This window comes from Montipora foliosa, chromosome 12 (assembly GCF_036669935.1).
Source record: "Montipora foliosa isolate CH-2021 chromosome 12, ASM3666993v2, whole genome shotgun sequence".
NCBI lineage: Eukaryota > Metazoa > Cnidaria > Anthozoa > Scleractinia > Acroporidae > Montipora > Montipora foliosa.
The window spans coordinates 14,907,743-14,925,242 of record NC_090880.1 but is presented as its reverse complement, the minus strand read 5'-3'; the positions used below and the strand labels follow the sequence as shown (position 1 = coordinate 14,925,242).

The window sequence follows — 17,500 nt, the reverse complement described above, 5'->3', positions numbered from 1 at the left end:
TCCAAGTTTATTCTGTCTGCCTATGGCGAGTCATTACAGGGTAACATAAGGAGAAGATATGTGGAGAAAATAGGGGCCATTGGTATCGACCCTTTCCTTATTCCGCAAGAAAACTTTACTCCGGAATGTCTTCCTCCAGTCGAGTCGTGCGATCTTCTGTCATATCTAGTGCTCGATACGAGTTTTTATACAAAGGAGCAGTTTAAAAATTTCAGAAGTCTCCTTGCGTACAACCATATGGTGTCCGGCTTTATTACAAGTGTTCTTGGACAAACATTGCGAGATAAATACGTGGTTCTTGCAAAAGTAAGACATTCCCAACGAATGAATGATCCGCACGTGCCATTGTGGATAATATCAACCAAAGAAGGAACTGTTCTTTCAGCTCACTGTGCTGGGTGTATGGCCGGGCTGGGAGAATGCTGTTCTCATATCGCAAGTGTTCTTTTTTATATTGAAGTGTGGACGAGATTAAATGGGACGCTTGCCTGCACCCAAGTAAAATGTACGTGGCTGTTACCTACCACAGTTAAGCAAGTTGACTACGCAAGGATCAAAGAAATTAACTTTTCTTCTGCAAAGAAACTAAAAGCCGACCTCGATAAGTCCATTGAAACGGTTGCTTTCCCTGCTGTTGATTCAAGTCCACCATCTCACACTTCCACACCTAAACGTCCAGAAGTGAAAATGTCATCATCACTAGAACCTTCTGCTGAAGAAATGGATGCTTTTTATCACTCTTTGAGTGAATGCAAAATTAAACCAGTGTGTTTAAGTTTAATTCACCCATTTGCTGATTCATTTATTTCAAGTACTAGAAACATTAAGGCGGTGACAGACTTGTTTGATACCAAGTATCTAGAGCTTTCATATACTGATCTTCTAAAGGAGTGTAATAAAGTACAATTGAACCTATCTGATGAAGATATTAAGTCAATCGAAAGGGAAACTGTGGATCAGGCCAAAGGAAGTGCTTTTTTTAGACACAGGGCTGGAAGAGTGGGGGCTTCCAAATGCCGTGCAGCCAGTCATACAGATCCTTCACAGCCCTCCCAGTCTCTGATCAAAGCTATTTGTTATCCAGATATTTTTCGCTTTTCCACAGCAGCCACAAGACATGGATGCAAACATGAGGATATTGCCATCGCAGAATATGAAAAAATAATGCGAAAAACTCATGCTAACTTTGTTGTAACTAAATGTGGAACAATTATAAACAAGAAGTACCAATTTTTACATGCCACTCCAGATTTTCTCTGTGAATGTGATTGCTGTGGACAGGGATGTGGCGAAGTCAAGTGCCCTTACTGCATAGATGGAGTTGACTTTGACAGCTATGTGCAAAAGAAATCTTCCTGTTTGCAGAAAAATGAATCTTGTCTCCAACTCAAAAGAGATCATGACTATTATTACCAAGCACAACAACAAATCCATACAAGTGGGAGAGGATATTTAGATTTTATTGTGTTTGCCTCAGATGGGCAAACATCAAAATTTTTCTTGGAAAGACTTGCTCCAGACATGAAACACTGGGAAACAAAAATTCCCAAACTAGCAACTTTCTGGAGAATTTGCATATTACCAGAAATATTGGGAAGATGGTATACCCGAAAGATGGATTTAAAAGCCCAGCTTTCCCCAGAAGAAGTCGCAAAACCTGGTGACTGTTACTGCAGGGAAACAACTAGTGAAGCACCGATAACATGTGCCAACCACACATGCAAAATATCCAGATTTCATCCATCCTGTTTGGGTATCAAGAATGTAACAGTTCCAAAAATATGGTACTGCCCTCATTGTAGAAAGTTGCCTCAATTTACCAGGGCAAAAAGCAAGAAATTGCCTGAAATGAAGGATCAGTTCCTAAGTGAGGCAAAAAAACTTGCAAGTATCTGCACATGTCAAAAAAAAGCACAGGCAAATGATAAACTGCTGAAATGTCATAATGAACAGTGCCCAAATGGTAAATTTTTTCATCTGTCATGCATGTCTTACAAACGTTATCCAAGCAATGCAAGAACAACCTGGCTTTGCCATAACTGTAAGATTACAGTACCTAAAAGTAGACCATCAACACCAGCTCAAGGGGATTCTGATTTGGTCGAAGAACTGGCTGGAACACCCGATAATGTAATGTCAGCCCCTATTATTAATGATTCAAGCTCCCAAAGTGATAATGATTTGAAGGCAGATTTACCTGCAACACCAATCAACATTGGTGCAAACACCCAACAGGATAGTGATGGTTTGTTTGTCAAAGAAACTGTCAACACAAATGTTAATAAGACAGGTTCACTAGAGAATCTGACTGATAGAGAATTTGCATTGATAGAGGATACACATGGCTGGTTAGACTGTTCTATAATCCACCAGGCACAAATCTACCTCAAACAGTTAAATCCGAACATTGAAGGATTTCAAAGGCCAACACTTGGTCCAATAAGAGCCTTTGACATTATCAGTGGTGAATTCATACAGATTTTGAACACTGGAGGTAACCACTGGGTATGTTTAAGTTCCATTGGTTGCTCCAGTGGCCATGTTAATTTATATGACAGTTTTTTTCATGATGTTGTCTGTGACGACATTGAGGAACAGGCAAGAAGTCTACTCGGACAGGAATTCAGGGGAATTAATGTTGTCCCTATTCAGCAGCAACTAAATGGATCTGACTGTGGGGTATTTGCTATAGCATTTGCTACGAGCCTTGTTTTTATGCAAGAGCCCTTGAGTATTCAATTTGATATCCCGAAGATGCGTCCTCACCTTTCAAGATGTTTGAGGTCCAATAGAATGGAACTTTTTCCAACCATTGATATTTAAAAGATTACCGGTAAATCCCAGTAGAGAACTTATTTTAAGGTAGAAAGAAAGGACCCAGTTATCTTGAGAGGCATTTTTTCATTCTGTACTAAAGGGATGTGTGGAATAAGGCCCCAATTACAAATGACGCCTGATATTAATACATGTACTAAATTCTCCCTTTGATTATTAAGCATAAAACAAGACAAATTGGAAGGAGAATCTAGCAGTTCATCAGGAGGCACTTGAGGCTTCATTCCAAAGAGCTAGAAATATTGTTGTAATTATTTACTGCCTCTCCAACCCAGTGTTAGATATTAAAGGAGGACCCTTATCCATGGATAAAAATATCATTTATTACTAAGGCTCACCATTATTCTCTACAGGATCAGAAAATTTGATCGAAACAGTGTCAAATATCTGTGTGGGAGGCTAATATGAACCTTGCAATATATATATTTGTATGAAAGAAAGCTACATTATTAAAATTATACAATAAAAACCTGCTGAAGCTTGTGACAAGGGTGAATCATTACCACGTAAGAAATGTTCACATTTTCTCGATAATCCTTATTCTTTTCAACCATTAAGTCGTGAGTTTACAGTCAAGGTTGGTCACATGGGCCGGGTTGTTCGAAGCTGAGTTAAGATAACCCAGGGTTAGTGCGAAACACAGACATTAAAGCTTAAAAAGTAAATTCAGTTTAATTGTTTTTGTCAACAAGTAGATGATTAGATGCTCTTGAAAAGAACAGAGAAAATAACCTGAGGAAATCCTTTTGAATAAAAGAAAAATAAACTGGGGTTAGAATTTAACCCCGGGTTAGTGCTAACTGGCATTCAAACAACTGGGCCCTGAAACTCATCTTGCTTGAATGGATTTGCAGGTGACTCCCCATAGAGCTGCAGTGTTTTTAATCACCCTTTTTTCATGCATATCACTTTTCAGGCTTAAGTAACAACAACTACAATTCTATTTAACAAGCTTGCTACACTTCTTGGCTAAGTATTTAGGTGTACTGTAAATGGACTGGGGCTCAGGCAAGACGTATGGCTAATTCAGACAACTTGATGACTTATTACCTATTAAAGAAATCAATCAAAACTCACAATAGGAGGACAGAGGTTAACAAGGGCAGCACAAACTCGAATTATCTTGTCAATCAGTGCAGCTTTGCTCTTGTCCTCACATGCTAAGTAGTCAGTTGACAGAGTACTTTGTAAGATTGTGTACTTTTGTCTCAGAATTCCAATAACTCTCTCCACGTGAATTCTGACATTGGCGATTTTACGTGTCTTTTCTACATCAACTGGATCCAGCTGTTGTTTGCCCCTGGTAAATGCAGGGACGTTCAGTTCTGCCTGGTGAAACCACACCTGCTCGTGGACAGTGAAACCTCTGTCTGCAAGGACAAGATCCCCAGGAAGTAAATTTTTTAAAAAGCCACAGTTCTCTGTAAGAAATTTGTCCGATGTGCGGCCCCCCCAGGCCTCGCTTACAAATGATATTGTTCCCTGTGGTGTTATCCCAATTAACACTTTTGCAGTGTTATGGTGTTTGTAGTTCGAAAAGGTCTGTGCTCTTGCTAACAGATTGGATGGCCTATCAATAAATATCTCGAAACAGTCAATGATCACACTTGTCTTTAGACCAAAAGAATCAATGAAACATTTTGGCATTGTTCTTTGAAGCTGTTCCCGACTTGGCCAGGAAATTAAAGGAGATAAACGAACATCCATGACAGTTAACCAGGTGACAATAATGCGAGAAACAACAGTTCTAGAAACACCAAAACGATAAGCAAGATCTTGGTGTGGGACGGCCAGCCGTAGTTTTATCAACACCAGAACAAACTCCTGAAATTTACTCAATGACAGGGAGCGTCTGTTGACATGTGGAGATACAAAGGAGAATGTTTTCATTAAAACTTCCCTCGAGGGTAACCCAGTGTAAAAGCGAACTTTACCGTCATCTCCCACAAAAAATTCCTGTTCAAATACGGTCGATTTTTCTGGCATCCAAGGTTTAGGCGTTCGAAACATGTAATCACACTGCTCGGTTTGCGTTGACCGTGATTGCGTGAGTTCGCTTGGCTCAGATTGCGTGGCCATGTTGTTCCCCTCTTCTTCCTCCTCTGGAACCTTTGCCAAATCTTCTTCATCTTGAGCCGCGAAAGACATATCCCTGATTCTATCGCCATGGGCTTCTGGTTCATCTTCCCTGGACATTTTTCCTTTAACAGCCTGATCCTGTTCTTCACGCTCCCTCTCGCGTTTACGTCTTTCCCTTATTCTCTGGGCTCTTTCTTGTTGTTTCTCTTGTTGGTCTGAACTCTTTAACTTGCTGTGGCCCAAATGCAAGCTAGGCACCCAGTCTAGATTGAATTTATCCCAGAGGGAAGCTGCTTTTCCAGAGTGAAAATGAATTCCACAAACACGGTCGTTCTCAAGCTTGCTTTCCGTCAAGTCATCACGACTTATGGCCGCTAACCATCTAGTTCGCCGTTCATTCGACAAAATTTCCGTCTCCTCGCCATGACTAGTAATAACTTTAGGCACCCTACAAAAACTAAGGTCTGGACGTCTCTTTTTATCGTTGGAACATCCAACGATTAGACAAAACGAAGGCATCGCTACATGACGCAAGGAGTCGCGTGACAGATTTCACTCCTCCAATATGGCGGAAGCAACTTTTCACCTACGTCATAATCATGTGACCGCACAGACACTATTGTATGTTAGTTTTCAGATTTTAATAATGTGATCAGCATTTCAAATGCGTTCAAAAGCTGCTTCACAACTGGAACTGATCGAGTTATATTAGACTTTGATCAATAAAGATAACAGTGTATTAAGGAAACTAAGTGAACTTGTGTGTTTCCTAACTGCTTTATCTTGCAACTCTCACTTAAACCACAATGAATACAGGATTTGTTTACGCAATTAAGATTGACCATTAAGTACATTCAATTCTGGACGTCAGATGTGAGAATCTATTGTACATCTTGATAGTTAAATATTTCCAAACTTTCGAACTAATAGCAGACAAGGAATAACTTTCAAATAAAAACACACAATTTTAAATTTACAAAACATGTTTCGGATGATCGACATCCATCGTCAGTTGTGAATACAAGTGAACCGCTAGTCGGTGTTATATAAAGATAGCTAACAAAATGCATGAGTACTGATTAAATAACAATGTGAATGTGAGGTAATAGAAAATACAATGATGAGAAGACAATGGGTATTGGACGAGGAAAAGTACGATGAAAGTGTTAAATTGACATGATTAACTTGCTTGTTTAATGAGGGTTTTTCCCAACCTATGTGTAAGGCCTCCTTGATTTTTAGTTGAAAGGGCGTAGAGGCGGTGTCAAGGATTGAAAAACAATCCTCTGAGCATAAAGATCTGCATGCTTCTGACCCATTAATGTGCTGAAAGATATGCGAGTTCTTATCAGATGTTAAATGTTCACGAACACGTGTAGCAAGATGTTGGTTTGTTTCGCCGACATAACAGGCACTAGAGCCTGCGCAAGAAAATTTATAAACAACACGGGATCGTGATAATTTGGAAATAGCATCTTTGGCACTGAATAAGTTCTTAATCTTGTATTGTAACCAACTCTAATGAAATTCGCACACACTATTACAAATTACCTTTTGTTGGCCCTTTCTCGACTCACGTTCAACACAGAATCAAGAATTTAACACAACGCTATTGTAAAAACTTGGACATCAAGCTAGTGTTTGCCCCATACAAGATTAAGAACTTATTCAGTGCCAAAGATGCTATTTCCAAATTATCACGATCCCGTGTTGTTTATAAATTTTCTTGCGCAGGCTGTAGTGCCTGTTATGTCGGCGAAACAAACCGACATCTTGCTACACGTGTTTGTGAACATTTAACATCTGATAAGAACTCGCATATCTTTCAGCACATTAATGGGTCAGAACCATGCAGATCTTTATGCTCAGAGGATTGTTTTTCAATCCTTGACACCACCTCCACGCCCTTTCAACTAAAAATCAAGGAGGCCTTACACATAGGTTGCAAAAAACCCTCATTAAACAAGCAAGTTAATCATGTCAATTTACCACTTCCATTGTAATTTTCCTCGTCCAATACCCATTGCCTTCTCATCATTGTATTTTCTATTACCTCACATTCACGTTGTTACTTAATCAGTACTCATGCATTTTATTACCTATCTTTATATAACACCGACTAGCGGTTCACTTGTATTCACAACTGACGATGGATGTCAATCATCCGAAAAATGTTTTGTAAATTTAAAATTGTGTTTCTATTTGAAAGATAATTAAATATCAATTAAACTTCCCTAACCTCCCCAGCTTGGATGTAAGCTATCATATATATCATGCAAGATCATCCAAATTGAACTTTCCTGTGAGAACAGCCAAGCACCTGCAAGTTTCGTTTCAGGTTCTCCAACCTATATCCTGAAAAGATCTTGCCAAGTTGAGACCACTGAAAGATCTTGCTAAGGTCTTACCATCTAAGATCTTAATTGCAATCTTGCAAGATCATTGAAAGGCCTTGTTAAGATTTACTAAGATAGTAAAAAATCTTGACAAGATTATTGTAAGATCTTGTCAAGATCTTACCATGATCCTGCATGATTTTACAAAAATTTTGATCAGATCATTACCAAGATCTTGACAAGATCATTAAAAGATCTTGTCAAGATCTTCCCAAGGTTTTTAAACTGGGTGCGATCCCAGAGCAGAGTGTCGTACCTCAGCCCACCACCAGCAGAAGAGAAACTGCTTTGCAGAAAAAAGTCCAATGCCTGGTAGGCCGCTTCATTACCACCAGAACCACTGTGGAAAGCCGAGTTGTGGGTGCAACAACTACCATAAGCCAAGATCAACGCCCAAGTGGCACGCCTCGAGAAGGTGAACCAGGACCCAGTCACACTGTGTGGGAGGAAACATTGTCAGACAAGCCCACTGCACCCGCCCCACCAGACCCAGGAGAGCTTCTACTTCAAATGGAAGGTATCGAGCAGAGGAGGTACCTAACAAGGACAGCCGTAACGCCTCGCACAATTCCTGGAGAAAACTGGCCTTGTCCACACCCACTTGAGGTACGTTTCGTAGAAAAATAAAACAAGCAAAGATTGCAAGTCTGTGGAAAGCAGTGTGCAATGTTTTAGTGGAGTACTCTTGAAGTTTTCGTCAAAGTAGAAATTAACTGTACTTGGTTATTTTCAAAAACAGAAAAACTTAAATTGAAGACATTGGTCCGCAATAGCATGGAATTCCCTGCCTCGACCAGTTAAGGGCGTAAAGGATCATCAAAGATTTAAGGACAAACTTTGTTCTCTTTCTACAATTATTGACAACCTTTCTTTAATGTAACTACTCATGTTTATAACAAGGTTGAGGCTAATTTGAAATATCTTTTAAGAATTGATTTACTATTATCTGTGTTGAAATTTATGCTAGGACTTCTGTATTGTCTAATTTGTAAATATTTATTAGTTACACTCATCACAGGTCCACATCAGCTTTATGCTGCCAGTAACTGATCTGCGAGATCAAGCAAAATGTGTATGTAGTTATATGTATTCACCGGAAGCTTCAAACTAGTAGTTATTATTGTTTCGTCAAATCTAGGATATTATCATTTCAAAGAGATTTGCTTTTGAGTATGGAGGTACATACGTGTAAAAGGGAAAACTGGTATTTTTAGAAAAATGTCCTCCCACGCATGCAGTTAAATTCCATATTTATTGTAACTGCACAATTCAATTCAACAATCGAAATTTCTTTTGAGCTCTTGCTGCGCACCGTGATGGATGTGTCAAGTTTTTCGCTTCACAGCCTACAAGCGTGCATTTGCATTTGTCCCAGTCTGGCAAATAGGACAGAATTTTACATGGAAAGGATTCTTCACAATCTACAAATGGCCCGCACGCAGGCAAACTTTCCTCCTTGCCCTGCACTAGAAATCCTGAGCAGAAAAACTTGCTTCTTTTCGGCAGGGAGACCAAACGTTTTTCCCCGAGACTACCTTTGTCTTCCTGTTATTAGCGGCAATTAACCCGTCAATCATCTTCCATTGTTCCGATGGAGAATTTTCCGTCGCAACAAAAGGTGCCTAAATCAATTGAAGGGACAAGACGTAAACAATGACCTGCACCAGAAGTCAGTTCGCCAAAATGGAGAAAGTGAAGCAGGGCCAAGGAGAAGAAATTTTTAGTCTTTAAATGCCCTTTTTCTGCAGATGAACAAGTTAAATGATGAAACAGAAACAGAGTGTTGTTCGCGACTTGCCATTGTGGTCCACATCCATTGGAAGCGTATACAAAAAGGGGTTTCTTTGAGGCGCCAGCTTGCTAAGCGTGAGACAATTAAAATTACATGAATTTCTGTCAAACGACAAACCACACCTGAAAAACGCCGGCCCTCCCAGTTTAATCTCTCCATACGAACACCGATCGTGATCCTGTTAGTTTCAAGAAGGCCATGCCACCCAACAATAGAGGGAAGGAAAGAGGGAGCAAAAAACCTAGGCGTCGCAGAATAGAAACCCAATTTCTGGACACCAAGGCCAGGTACACATTTTTGAACTCTTGGTTGACTTATTTATAACATCGCTTGCCTGAGAAAAATGCGCAGGGAGATCAGGAAGACCATTTGATCCCAAAATCTCACCCGTACTATTTGGCCTTTTGCGGGGTAGAAACATTGGCAGGGGATCTCTCAGAGCTACAAGAATCAGATGATCAAGAACAGGATGGAGAAGGAGACAGGTATGGGCTCATTGACTTGTTCATTTATGGTCACATCTCATCTGACTTCAAATCACTTTCTTCCTTGCCGTGTGGAACAAAAGTGGAGAAAGACTGGCTCATGTACAAGTTGCAGTCTTCAGTGCATTCATACTTGTTTGGTGTTTTAATTCTTGGGAGGAGGGTGGGGGAAAGCAAAGAGAGGGAGGGAAGGGGTTAGCTTCCTCTTAAGGGCCACAGCCATGGTAAAGGTGACTTGCAATCACAGTTGACTTTGCCGCACACAGTTAAAGAGCAACCTCGTTTCTCTCTTGTTTAATTAATCCAGGAATCATTTGCCTTTGATTAATCTTATGTTTAAAGTAATTTGTTGGAGAAGCAGTCACGTTGACTTCTCAGCTCATCTACAAAATGAAGCAGTTTGGATTCCAATCAAAGATTTTATTCCTTGTTTCAACCAATTAAACAAACATGTTAGAAAGATGGGCACTCCATGCTTGGCTTTTTCTTCAACACAAAGTACAGGCATTCGTAAATAATACGAATATATATGACTGAGCTTATCATATCGGGCAACCAATGCAGTCTTTATGTAAATTAAAGAAATAAATAATAATAAAGCTATGATCAAAAATATATTCTCTCCAGCTTTGGTGAACACTCCAGTTAATTAAACCAATTCACTCCCGAAAGCAATTGATATACATATATATATACCTATATATTTTTCTTTTTCCTCCTTGCAAGATGAGTGCATTGACAAGTAGACAGGAGTTGAGAACATTTATATTTATCACCTGAGGGTTTTGCTTAAACACATCGGCAAGGATAGTATGGCAGTCGGAGGCGAGAATTCACACTTAGATCTTGGGAGTGAAATCTTGGAAGTGAAAGGGTTAAGAGTGTGTAGCAGATGCGGAGAGCCACAGTTTCGTTTCAAAGAGTCACACTTTCTAATAGGGCTAGCAATCTCACATTTGTCACCCATGGAGTTCAATTTTGAGCTCTTCTTCTATAACACCTTAAAAATGCCTCGCGGCCTCTTCCACGATGATGGCAATACAGAGAAGACTTTTGAGACACTGGAAGAGTGTCAGGAATACTGTCAGCGTTTTATCCAGGAGACTGAGACGAGGAGGAGGATAGAGGCGCCAGAAGGAGATATAAGCCATGAAGCTAGGCAAGGTTTGTCCAAGACCGCCATGTTCAACAGTACTGGGACATCCCTGATGGATATAATGACCACAGGAAACATAGTGTTTGATGCTCATCTGGCGGACTTAAAACTCGACATGTTTGGAAACGTCATGTTCATTAGGGCACCTTCTTGGAGCGATCTTTCTGTCCAATTCACCCACAGTTACCCAAGGCGACTGATAACTGCTTCACACGCAGGGATTTTACCCAGTAACCTGACAATGGCTGCCAAAATATCGAATCAGGCCCTCAGAAGTCTTTCTAAAGGTAAGAACGTGGAAAAGTGTCCATTAATTAAATTAATAAAGTCTTTTCAAATAGTGTGCCAATGGCAATTTAGACAATTTGTTTTTGATCCTTTATTGAACTCTACTTTTTCGAAAACTGTTTGAAGAACGAAGTATCATGCAATATTAGGCGACTTTAAAACCATGACCTTCTCAAATTTGAAAATCACCAACAAACTGAGGATTTCTTAAATCATTGTGTCAGCCTCAGATCTTGCAACCTCTAAGAATTACACAACACTCTGAAACACTGATTTGATAACAACTTTTTTCAACTCATTGGTAACATAATTCATGATATGACACATCATTTGCCTATGTTTCATACCTGTGATAATTGATGATTGTCAACTCTCGCCCAATTCTGTATAAGAGATAATACAAGGTATAATCCAGAGGACTCAATAAGTGAATTTTAGGCTATTGATGATGACAAACTGTGAGTTCTCACAAGATCAAGATCCCCCACTAACATTTAGCTCTTTCTATGAAGAGATTTCTGCTATTATTGACAAACATATCTCTGTTAAACAATGTTGTAAGGGAAAAAGCCCTGGTTTACTCCTGCTTTAAGCAAATCTACGCATATCAAGAATAACTCATACAAGAAATTTTCAGAATGTCAAAGACTGGAGAAATATTGCAAAAACTACTTTCTTGATAATTATGTGGGCGGGGAGGGGTTAAACAAAATAGTTAATTTTAAATCACAGAACAGTGTAAGGCAAATTTAGCTCAATGATTATTAATGCCTCACCAACTTTTGCAGCGGACATCGCTGGATTGATACCGCACAGTATGGTAAAGGGACTCACGACCCCAGCACTTATGATGGCAAGGACTAGTGCGATCAAATACCCAAGGAAACGCGATAAGCCAGCATGCTTTTTGGAACTCATGGTTAGGTATGGCATGGATTTCCTGACAGTAACACCTTTAAGTCAAGACATAATCAAGGCCCTTCGCACCACCAGTCACAATTACTAGAACCAAGTTCTTTCAACCAAACAACCCTACATAGACAGTAGAAATCAGTTGGGATCCCAGAGCAGAGTGTCAAGGCTTACCTCAGCCCACCACCAGCAGAAGAGAAACTGCTTCGCAGAAGAAAGTCCAATGCCTGGTGGGCCGCTTCATTACCACCAGAACCACCGTGGAAAGCCGAGCTGTGGGTGCAACAATTACCATAAGCCAAGATCAACACCCGAGTGGCATGTCTCCAGAAGGTGAAATAGGACCCAGTCACACTGTGCGGGAGGAAACATTGTCGGACGAGCCCACTGCACCCGCCCCACCAGACCCGGGAGAGCTTCTACTTCAAATGGAAGGTATCGAGCAGAGGAGGTACCTAACAAGGACAGCAGTAACGCCCCGCACAATTCCTGGAGAAAACTGGCCTTGTCCACACCCACTTGAGGTACGTTTCTTAGAAAAATAAAACAAACAAAGATAGCAATTATGTGGAAAGCAGTGTGCAATGTTTTAGTGGAGTTTTCGTCAAAGTAGAAATTAACTGTACTTGGTTATTTTCAAAAACAGAAAAACTTAAATTGAAGACATTGGTCTGCAATAGCCTGGAATTCCCTGCCTCGACCAGCCTTTAACAAATGTCCCATGGTGATCAAAGCTCAGCACAAAATGGACTTCGGTCCCTTGCATCAACTGGGCATGGATAGGCGGCTTCAAACCTGTCAGTTTGAGAACCTGCCAAATCCCAAAAAGAAAGCGGCAGAATAGTTGAAAAGGCACTCTATGGAGTGCCAAACAAGCCAAGTCAATCCCGACAGTGAGAGCAACACGCAGGAGGACAAGGAGGGTATTTTGACAGAAAACAAAAAGGGGGCTCTGCGATCGCTGTCTTTTGATATTCCAATGTCTAAAAACCTGGAGACAGGCAACGCCATGGCCGAGTCGATTTCAGGGGATGCCACAGGTGCGGAGGAAGTGACCGAGTTGACATCACCAGACAATCTTGCGCTTTTGAGAGACTCGTTCGGCAAGTCATGTCGCGATAGCCTGCGACAGAGACAACTCCATCACATGCTCCATGAACAAGAACGAATCAGAGCGAGGCAGCAAGAGTTCGCTAGACAACGTTACCAGTCAAGAATAACGGCACTCAGGGACAGGGGAGTCAGTTTCCAAAGTGCGGAGTTGTTGATGATGGATCCAAATGCGGAGATGCCCACGCCATTTCTTCGAGAACTGGACAGATATGTGGTCGAAGAAAGAGCGCTGGTAAAAAGGCTATGCAAGAAATGCTGAGGTATTCCAGAATAACTGGGTACAAGAGACCGAGAAAGAGCTCGCCAACTGCGTGAAGATGTTGCACGTGCTCTTAGACGGCTCCACTAGAGCCTCGATGGCAGTCCTGCTGGACCTCCTACAGGATAAGTTGAAAACACATCACAAGAACCTAGGAACACTAGGTACTGAGGAAGCCTTAGCTGAGAGACGACGAACCTGTGTCAAAATCGGTCTTCTCCAAGATTGCTATGCCCATCTTGTCAAGTATGTGCTTGAGGCCTTGCCATCCGCAGAAGAAGAACTGGGGGAGCCAACACAACAAAAATCCGAGGCGGAAATACTTGCATCTGGAGTTTCAGCTTACACTCTGGTGCACAATGCATTATGGGCTTGGCCAAGGAAAAAGGTGAGCACCAAAAGCTTTTGGACGCCATCTTGGAACATTCGTGTGCACTCTGTTTTCAGTCTTCTCGGACCTCTCGTGATTGTAGAACCATATCGATTCAAATTGTAAGTGTTCTATTTTAAGGATACATTGTACGAAGAACTCAAAGTAGTAATAACTAGTAACATAGGAAATTATTTCCAAGTTTGCGACGAAATGTCAAGTGATTCGAGCAGTCTTTCACTTGACGAAGTGAAGACGTGGAATGTCGATGCTTTGAGGTTGTTTTGCCGCAAAAGAAACCTTAAAGGGTGAGAGCGGTGGGGTTGGCACAGTGGTAAGATCTCTGCCTTCCAACCCTAAGGTCCCGGGTTCCATAGGCCATTTCAGAAACGTGAGAGGACTGGGACGAGGTTGGTTGTTTTCCGTTTGTTTAAAAAACTAAGACATTCAAATGAAAGATCAACCAAGTTTGAGAGTCTTTACCAAGAATAGATGTATTTAGAGGAGGAAAATGGTGAAATAATATATCTTCAAATATCACCTAAAATAGAGAGTTTGTATGGAATGGGTAGACAGGCCACAAAATTATAAGAAAATTTGGTTTATCAACGGAGTTGATAATGTAAATTGACCACCGTACAGAGATTCTAAAAGCTGACGTTTCGAGCGTTAGCCCTTCGTCAGAGCGAATCGAGGGATTATGGGTTACGTGTAGTTTTTATAGTAGAGTAGGAGCTACGCTATTGGTGGTAACATGGCAACGTGAAAAGTAGGAATATATTAGTTAAATGAAAAGCGTTCGTTAATACCGTGAGGATTAAGGGTGCCGATTTGAAAGATGAATTTTTGTTCCAGATTCTTGCGGCTTTCCGTCGTACCTAGATGTAGGGAAAGGCCGCAGATAGCCATGTGTTTTTTGGAGTGGTTAGGCAGATTAAAATGGCGAGCGACTGGCTTAGATGCATCCTTGTCATTCTTCTCAACATCGCGAAGGTGTTCGCGGAATCGGTCACCTAGTCGTCTACCTGTCTCACCAATGTATAATTTATTGCATAACGTACAGGTTATGCAATAAATGACATTTGCGGAGGTACATGTGAAACGATCGGTGATCTTAACAGATCGCTTAGGTCCCGATATCTTGCTAGTGTTAATAATGAAAAGACAAGTTTTGCATCGTGAGCGCGCGCATTTGAAAGTGCCGGGTTGCTCGTTGGTTTTGAGTGCGCTCCTAACTAAAAAGTTGCCTACGTTTTTGTCGCGTTTGAATGAAATAAGTGGAGGTTGCGAAAAGATTCTACCAGTCTCGGGATCATTTTGGAGTAATTTAAAATTACTAAGAATGATGCTTTTGACTGCGTGATTATGAGGATGGAAAGTGAGGGTGAATGGAATTCTGTCATTCTTATCTTTCTGTGACGTTTGTAGTGACGACTGTCGATCAAATTGTTGGGCGCGATGATGGCCCGCTTTGACCACAGAGACAGGATAGCCACGTTTTTCGAAGAACTGGCACATCTCCTCTGATTTGCTGGAAAAATCGGAGTCATCACTACATAGATGTCGAAGTCTAAGAAATTGAGAATAAGGAATGGAGTTCTTGACATGTGATGGATGTGACGATGAATACAACAAATAACTGTGTGAATCAGTAGGTTTGTAGTGCACACTAGTACATAGCACGTTGCCTCTAATAGAAACTTTAATATCTAGGAAAGCCAATGAAGTTTCCGAAATTTCCCAGGTATATTTAAGAGCCGGATGAAAAGAGTTGACGGAGGTTATAAATTGATCGAGTTCTTCTCTGCTGGATGAAATAGCGCCGATGCAGTCGTCGATGTAGCGGCCGTAGAGTTCAGGTTTGGGGCCGTTGTACTGATTAAAAAATTGGTGTTCAACATATCCTACAAAAAGATTGGCATAGCTAGGTCCCATTCTTGTGCCCATCGCTACACCATTAATTTGTTTGTAATAGTTGCCGGCGAATGAAAAACAGTTAAGCGTTAAAACTAGTTCGGCAAGGCGGAGGAGCGTTTCCGAGCTAGGTTCTTTGACAGTGCGTTGATCGAAAAAGTGTTTAAGTGCTTGAAGACCTTCGCTGTTAGGAATGACTGTGTATAGAGATGTAATGTCCATGGTGAAAATAAGTTTGTCTTGGCCGGAGAAATTGAAATCGCGGAAAATTTGTAGTGCGTGTGTACTGTCTTTAATGTATGATGGCAAAGATTTGACGATAGGCGTCATAATCCTGTCTAAGTAGCTAGAAATGAGTTCGGTGGGGCAACTACAGGCAGAAACGATAGGTCGACCTGGGTTGTTGGGTTTGTGAATTTTAGGCAAGAAGTAAATGCACGAAGTTCTAGGGGTGTTGATGATGAGATTAGTGGCAGTGTCCGGTAATTGTTGATTAACTATAAGATTTTGAATGGTGTCTTTGACAAGTTTTTGATTGTTGGAAGTGAGATCTTTAGGGATTTTGGCATAAAACGAGGTATCCGAAAGTTGCCGCAAAGCTTCTTTTTGGTAAAGGTCGGACCGCCAAACAACTACCGCGCCGCCTTTGTCGGCCGATTTGACAACTATGTCGTTGCGTTTACTAAGATTTTTAAGCGCCGCCCACTCTTCCGAGGAAAGGTTGGAAAATTTAGTGTTGCGATTGAATTTAAGTTTGTGAATGTCGTGACGGCATTTTTTGGTGAAAAAATCTAAAGAGGCAAATTGTCCCTCTGGGGGAGTCCATTTGGATTTGCGAACTAGAAGTGTTTCAAAAATATCTTTATTAGAAGTGTCCGAATCATCCTCTTTGTCGTGAAAAAAGGCTTTTAACTGAACGCGGCGAAGGAATTTTTCAACATCTTGTTTAATAGAAAATTCGTTGGTGCGTTTGGTAATAGGGACAAAATTTAGGCCCTTACTGAGAACAGATTTTTCTGAGTCAGTAAGCGGAAGATTTTCTGGAATTGTAATAACGGTATTATGGCTATGCAATGTAGTGTCGTCGGTAATTTGCGGACCTATTAATTGTTGAAGTTTAAGAGTCTTGGTTTGGTGTAAATGGTCAAACAGTCCAGAATTAAGTTGTCGGATTTTAGCGCGAATCGATTGTACTAAAATTGCTGGACAGATTTTGGAAAGTTCGGAGCGGCAATGAAGAATTTGTTTGTCAAGTGCGATTCGTTTTTGGCACATAGCTCTAATTGTGATCCTCATAATATTACGTGAAAAAGAATTTTGCGCACATCGAATTTGGTGAAGATACTGATTTGAGTGAGAGAATGTAGACGCATGAAAGTTTGAGCGAAAACCTTTAGGAATGACTTTAGAATTGAGGCAACGGCCGATGAAGTTGATGTGACTACAAAATCTAGTTTTGGCGAAAATGAGAGTGGCTAAACGGAAAGCTAAGTTACTGCTAAGTGTGGGAAAAGGAAAAAGATAACTTACGATTTCCTGGCGTAGCTCCTTGGTGAGTTTCTTCAAGCTTGGCATCGTCGTCTTGGGTCTCCTGTTAGAAATCTGTGGATTAAGAAATACTAGAACACAAGGTTAGTGGTCGCAGCGGTTGAATACAAATGAATGAAGGGGTAGTTTCTAAAGAAACTGTGGTGCTGCGTCGGTGGGGAAGTAGTATACAAAAATTTGGTTTATCAACGGAGTTGATAATGTAAATTGACCACCGTACAGAGATTCTAAAAGCTGACGTTTCGAGCGTTAGCCCTTCGTCAGAGCGAATCGAGGGATTATGGGTTACGTGTAGTTTTTATAGTAGAGTAGGAGCTACGCTATTGGTGGTAACATGGCAACGTGAAAAGTAG

At 40.9% G+C, this 17,500-nt stretch overlaps 2 protein-coding genes and 1 pseudogene across 2 annotated transcripts in view; 2 read left to right on the top strand and 1 right to left on the bottom strand.

Moving 5' to 3' along the window:
* LOC137980861 (uncharacterized) overlaps positions 1–2,823 on the top strand; it is a 2,865-nt gene extending 42 nt beyond the window's left edge. Inside the window, exons 1-2 of the mRNA XM_068828265.1 lie at positions 1–2,100; positions 2,188–2,823. The exon at positions 1–2,100 is cut by the window's left edge and continues 42 nt beyond it. Of these exons, the coding sequence (XP_068684366.1) occupies positions 1–2,100; positions 2,188–2,823 (2,736 nt within the window). The remainder of the gene's footprint in view (positions 2,101–2,187) is intronic.
* Positions 2,824–3,897: 1,074 nt separating this feature from the next.
* Positions 3,898–5,433, bottom strand: LOC137980860 (uncharacterized). The gene has a single exon (XM_068828264.1). The coding sequence runs from the start codon at positions 5,431–5,433 to the stop codon at positions 3,898–3,900; it is 1,536 nt and encodes a 511-aa protein (XP_068684365.1).
* A 7,979-nt stretch (positions 5,434–13,412) lies between these two features.
* LOC137980858 (uncharacterized) overlaps positions 13,413–17,500 on the top strand; it is a 10,703-nt pseudogene continuing 6,615 nt past the window's right edge.

What these genes read in the sequence shown, in the direction of transcription:
- LOC137980860 (XM_068828264.1), bottom strand. Translation starts at nt 5,433, where the DNA reads ATGCCTTCGTTTTGTCTAATCGTTGGATGTTCCAACGATAAAAAGAGA.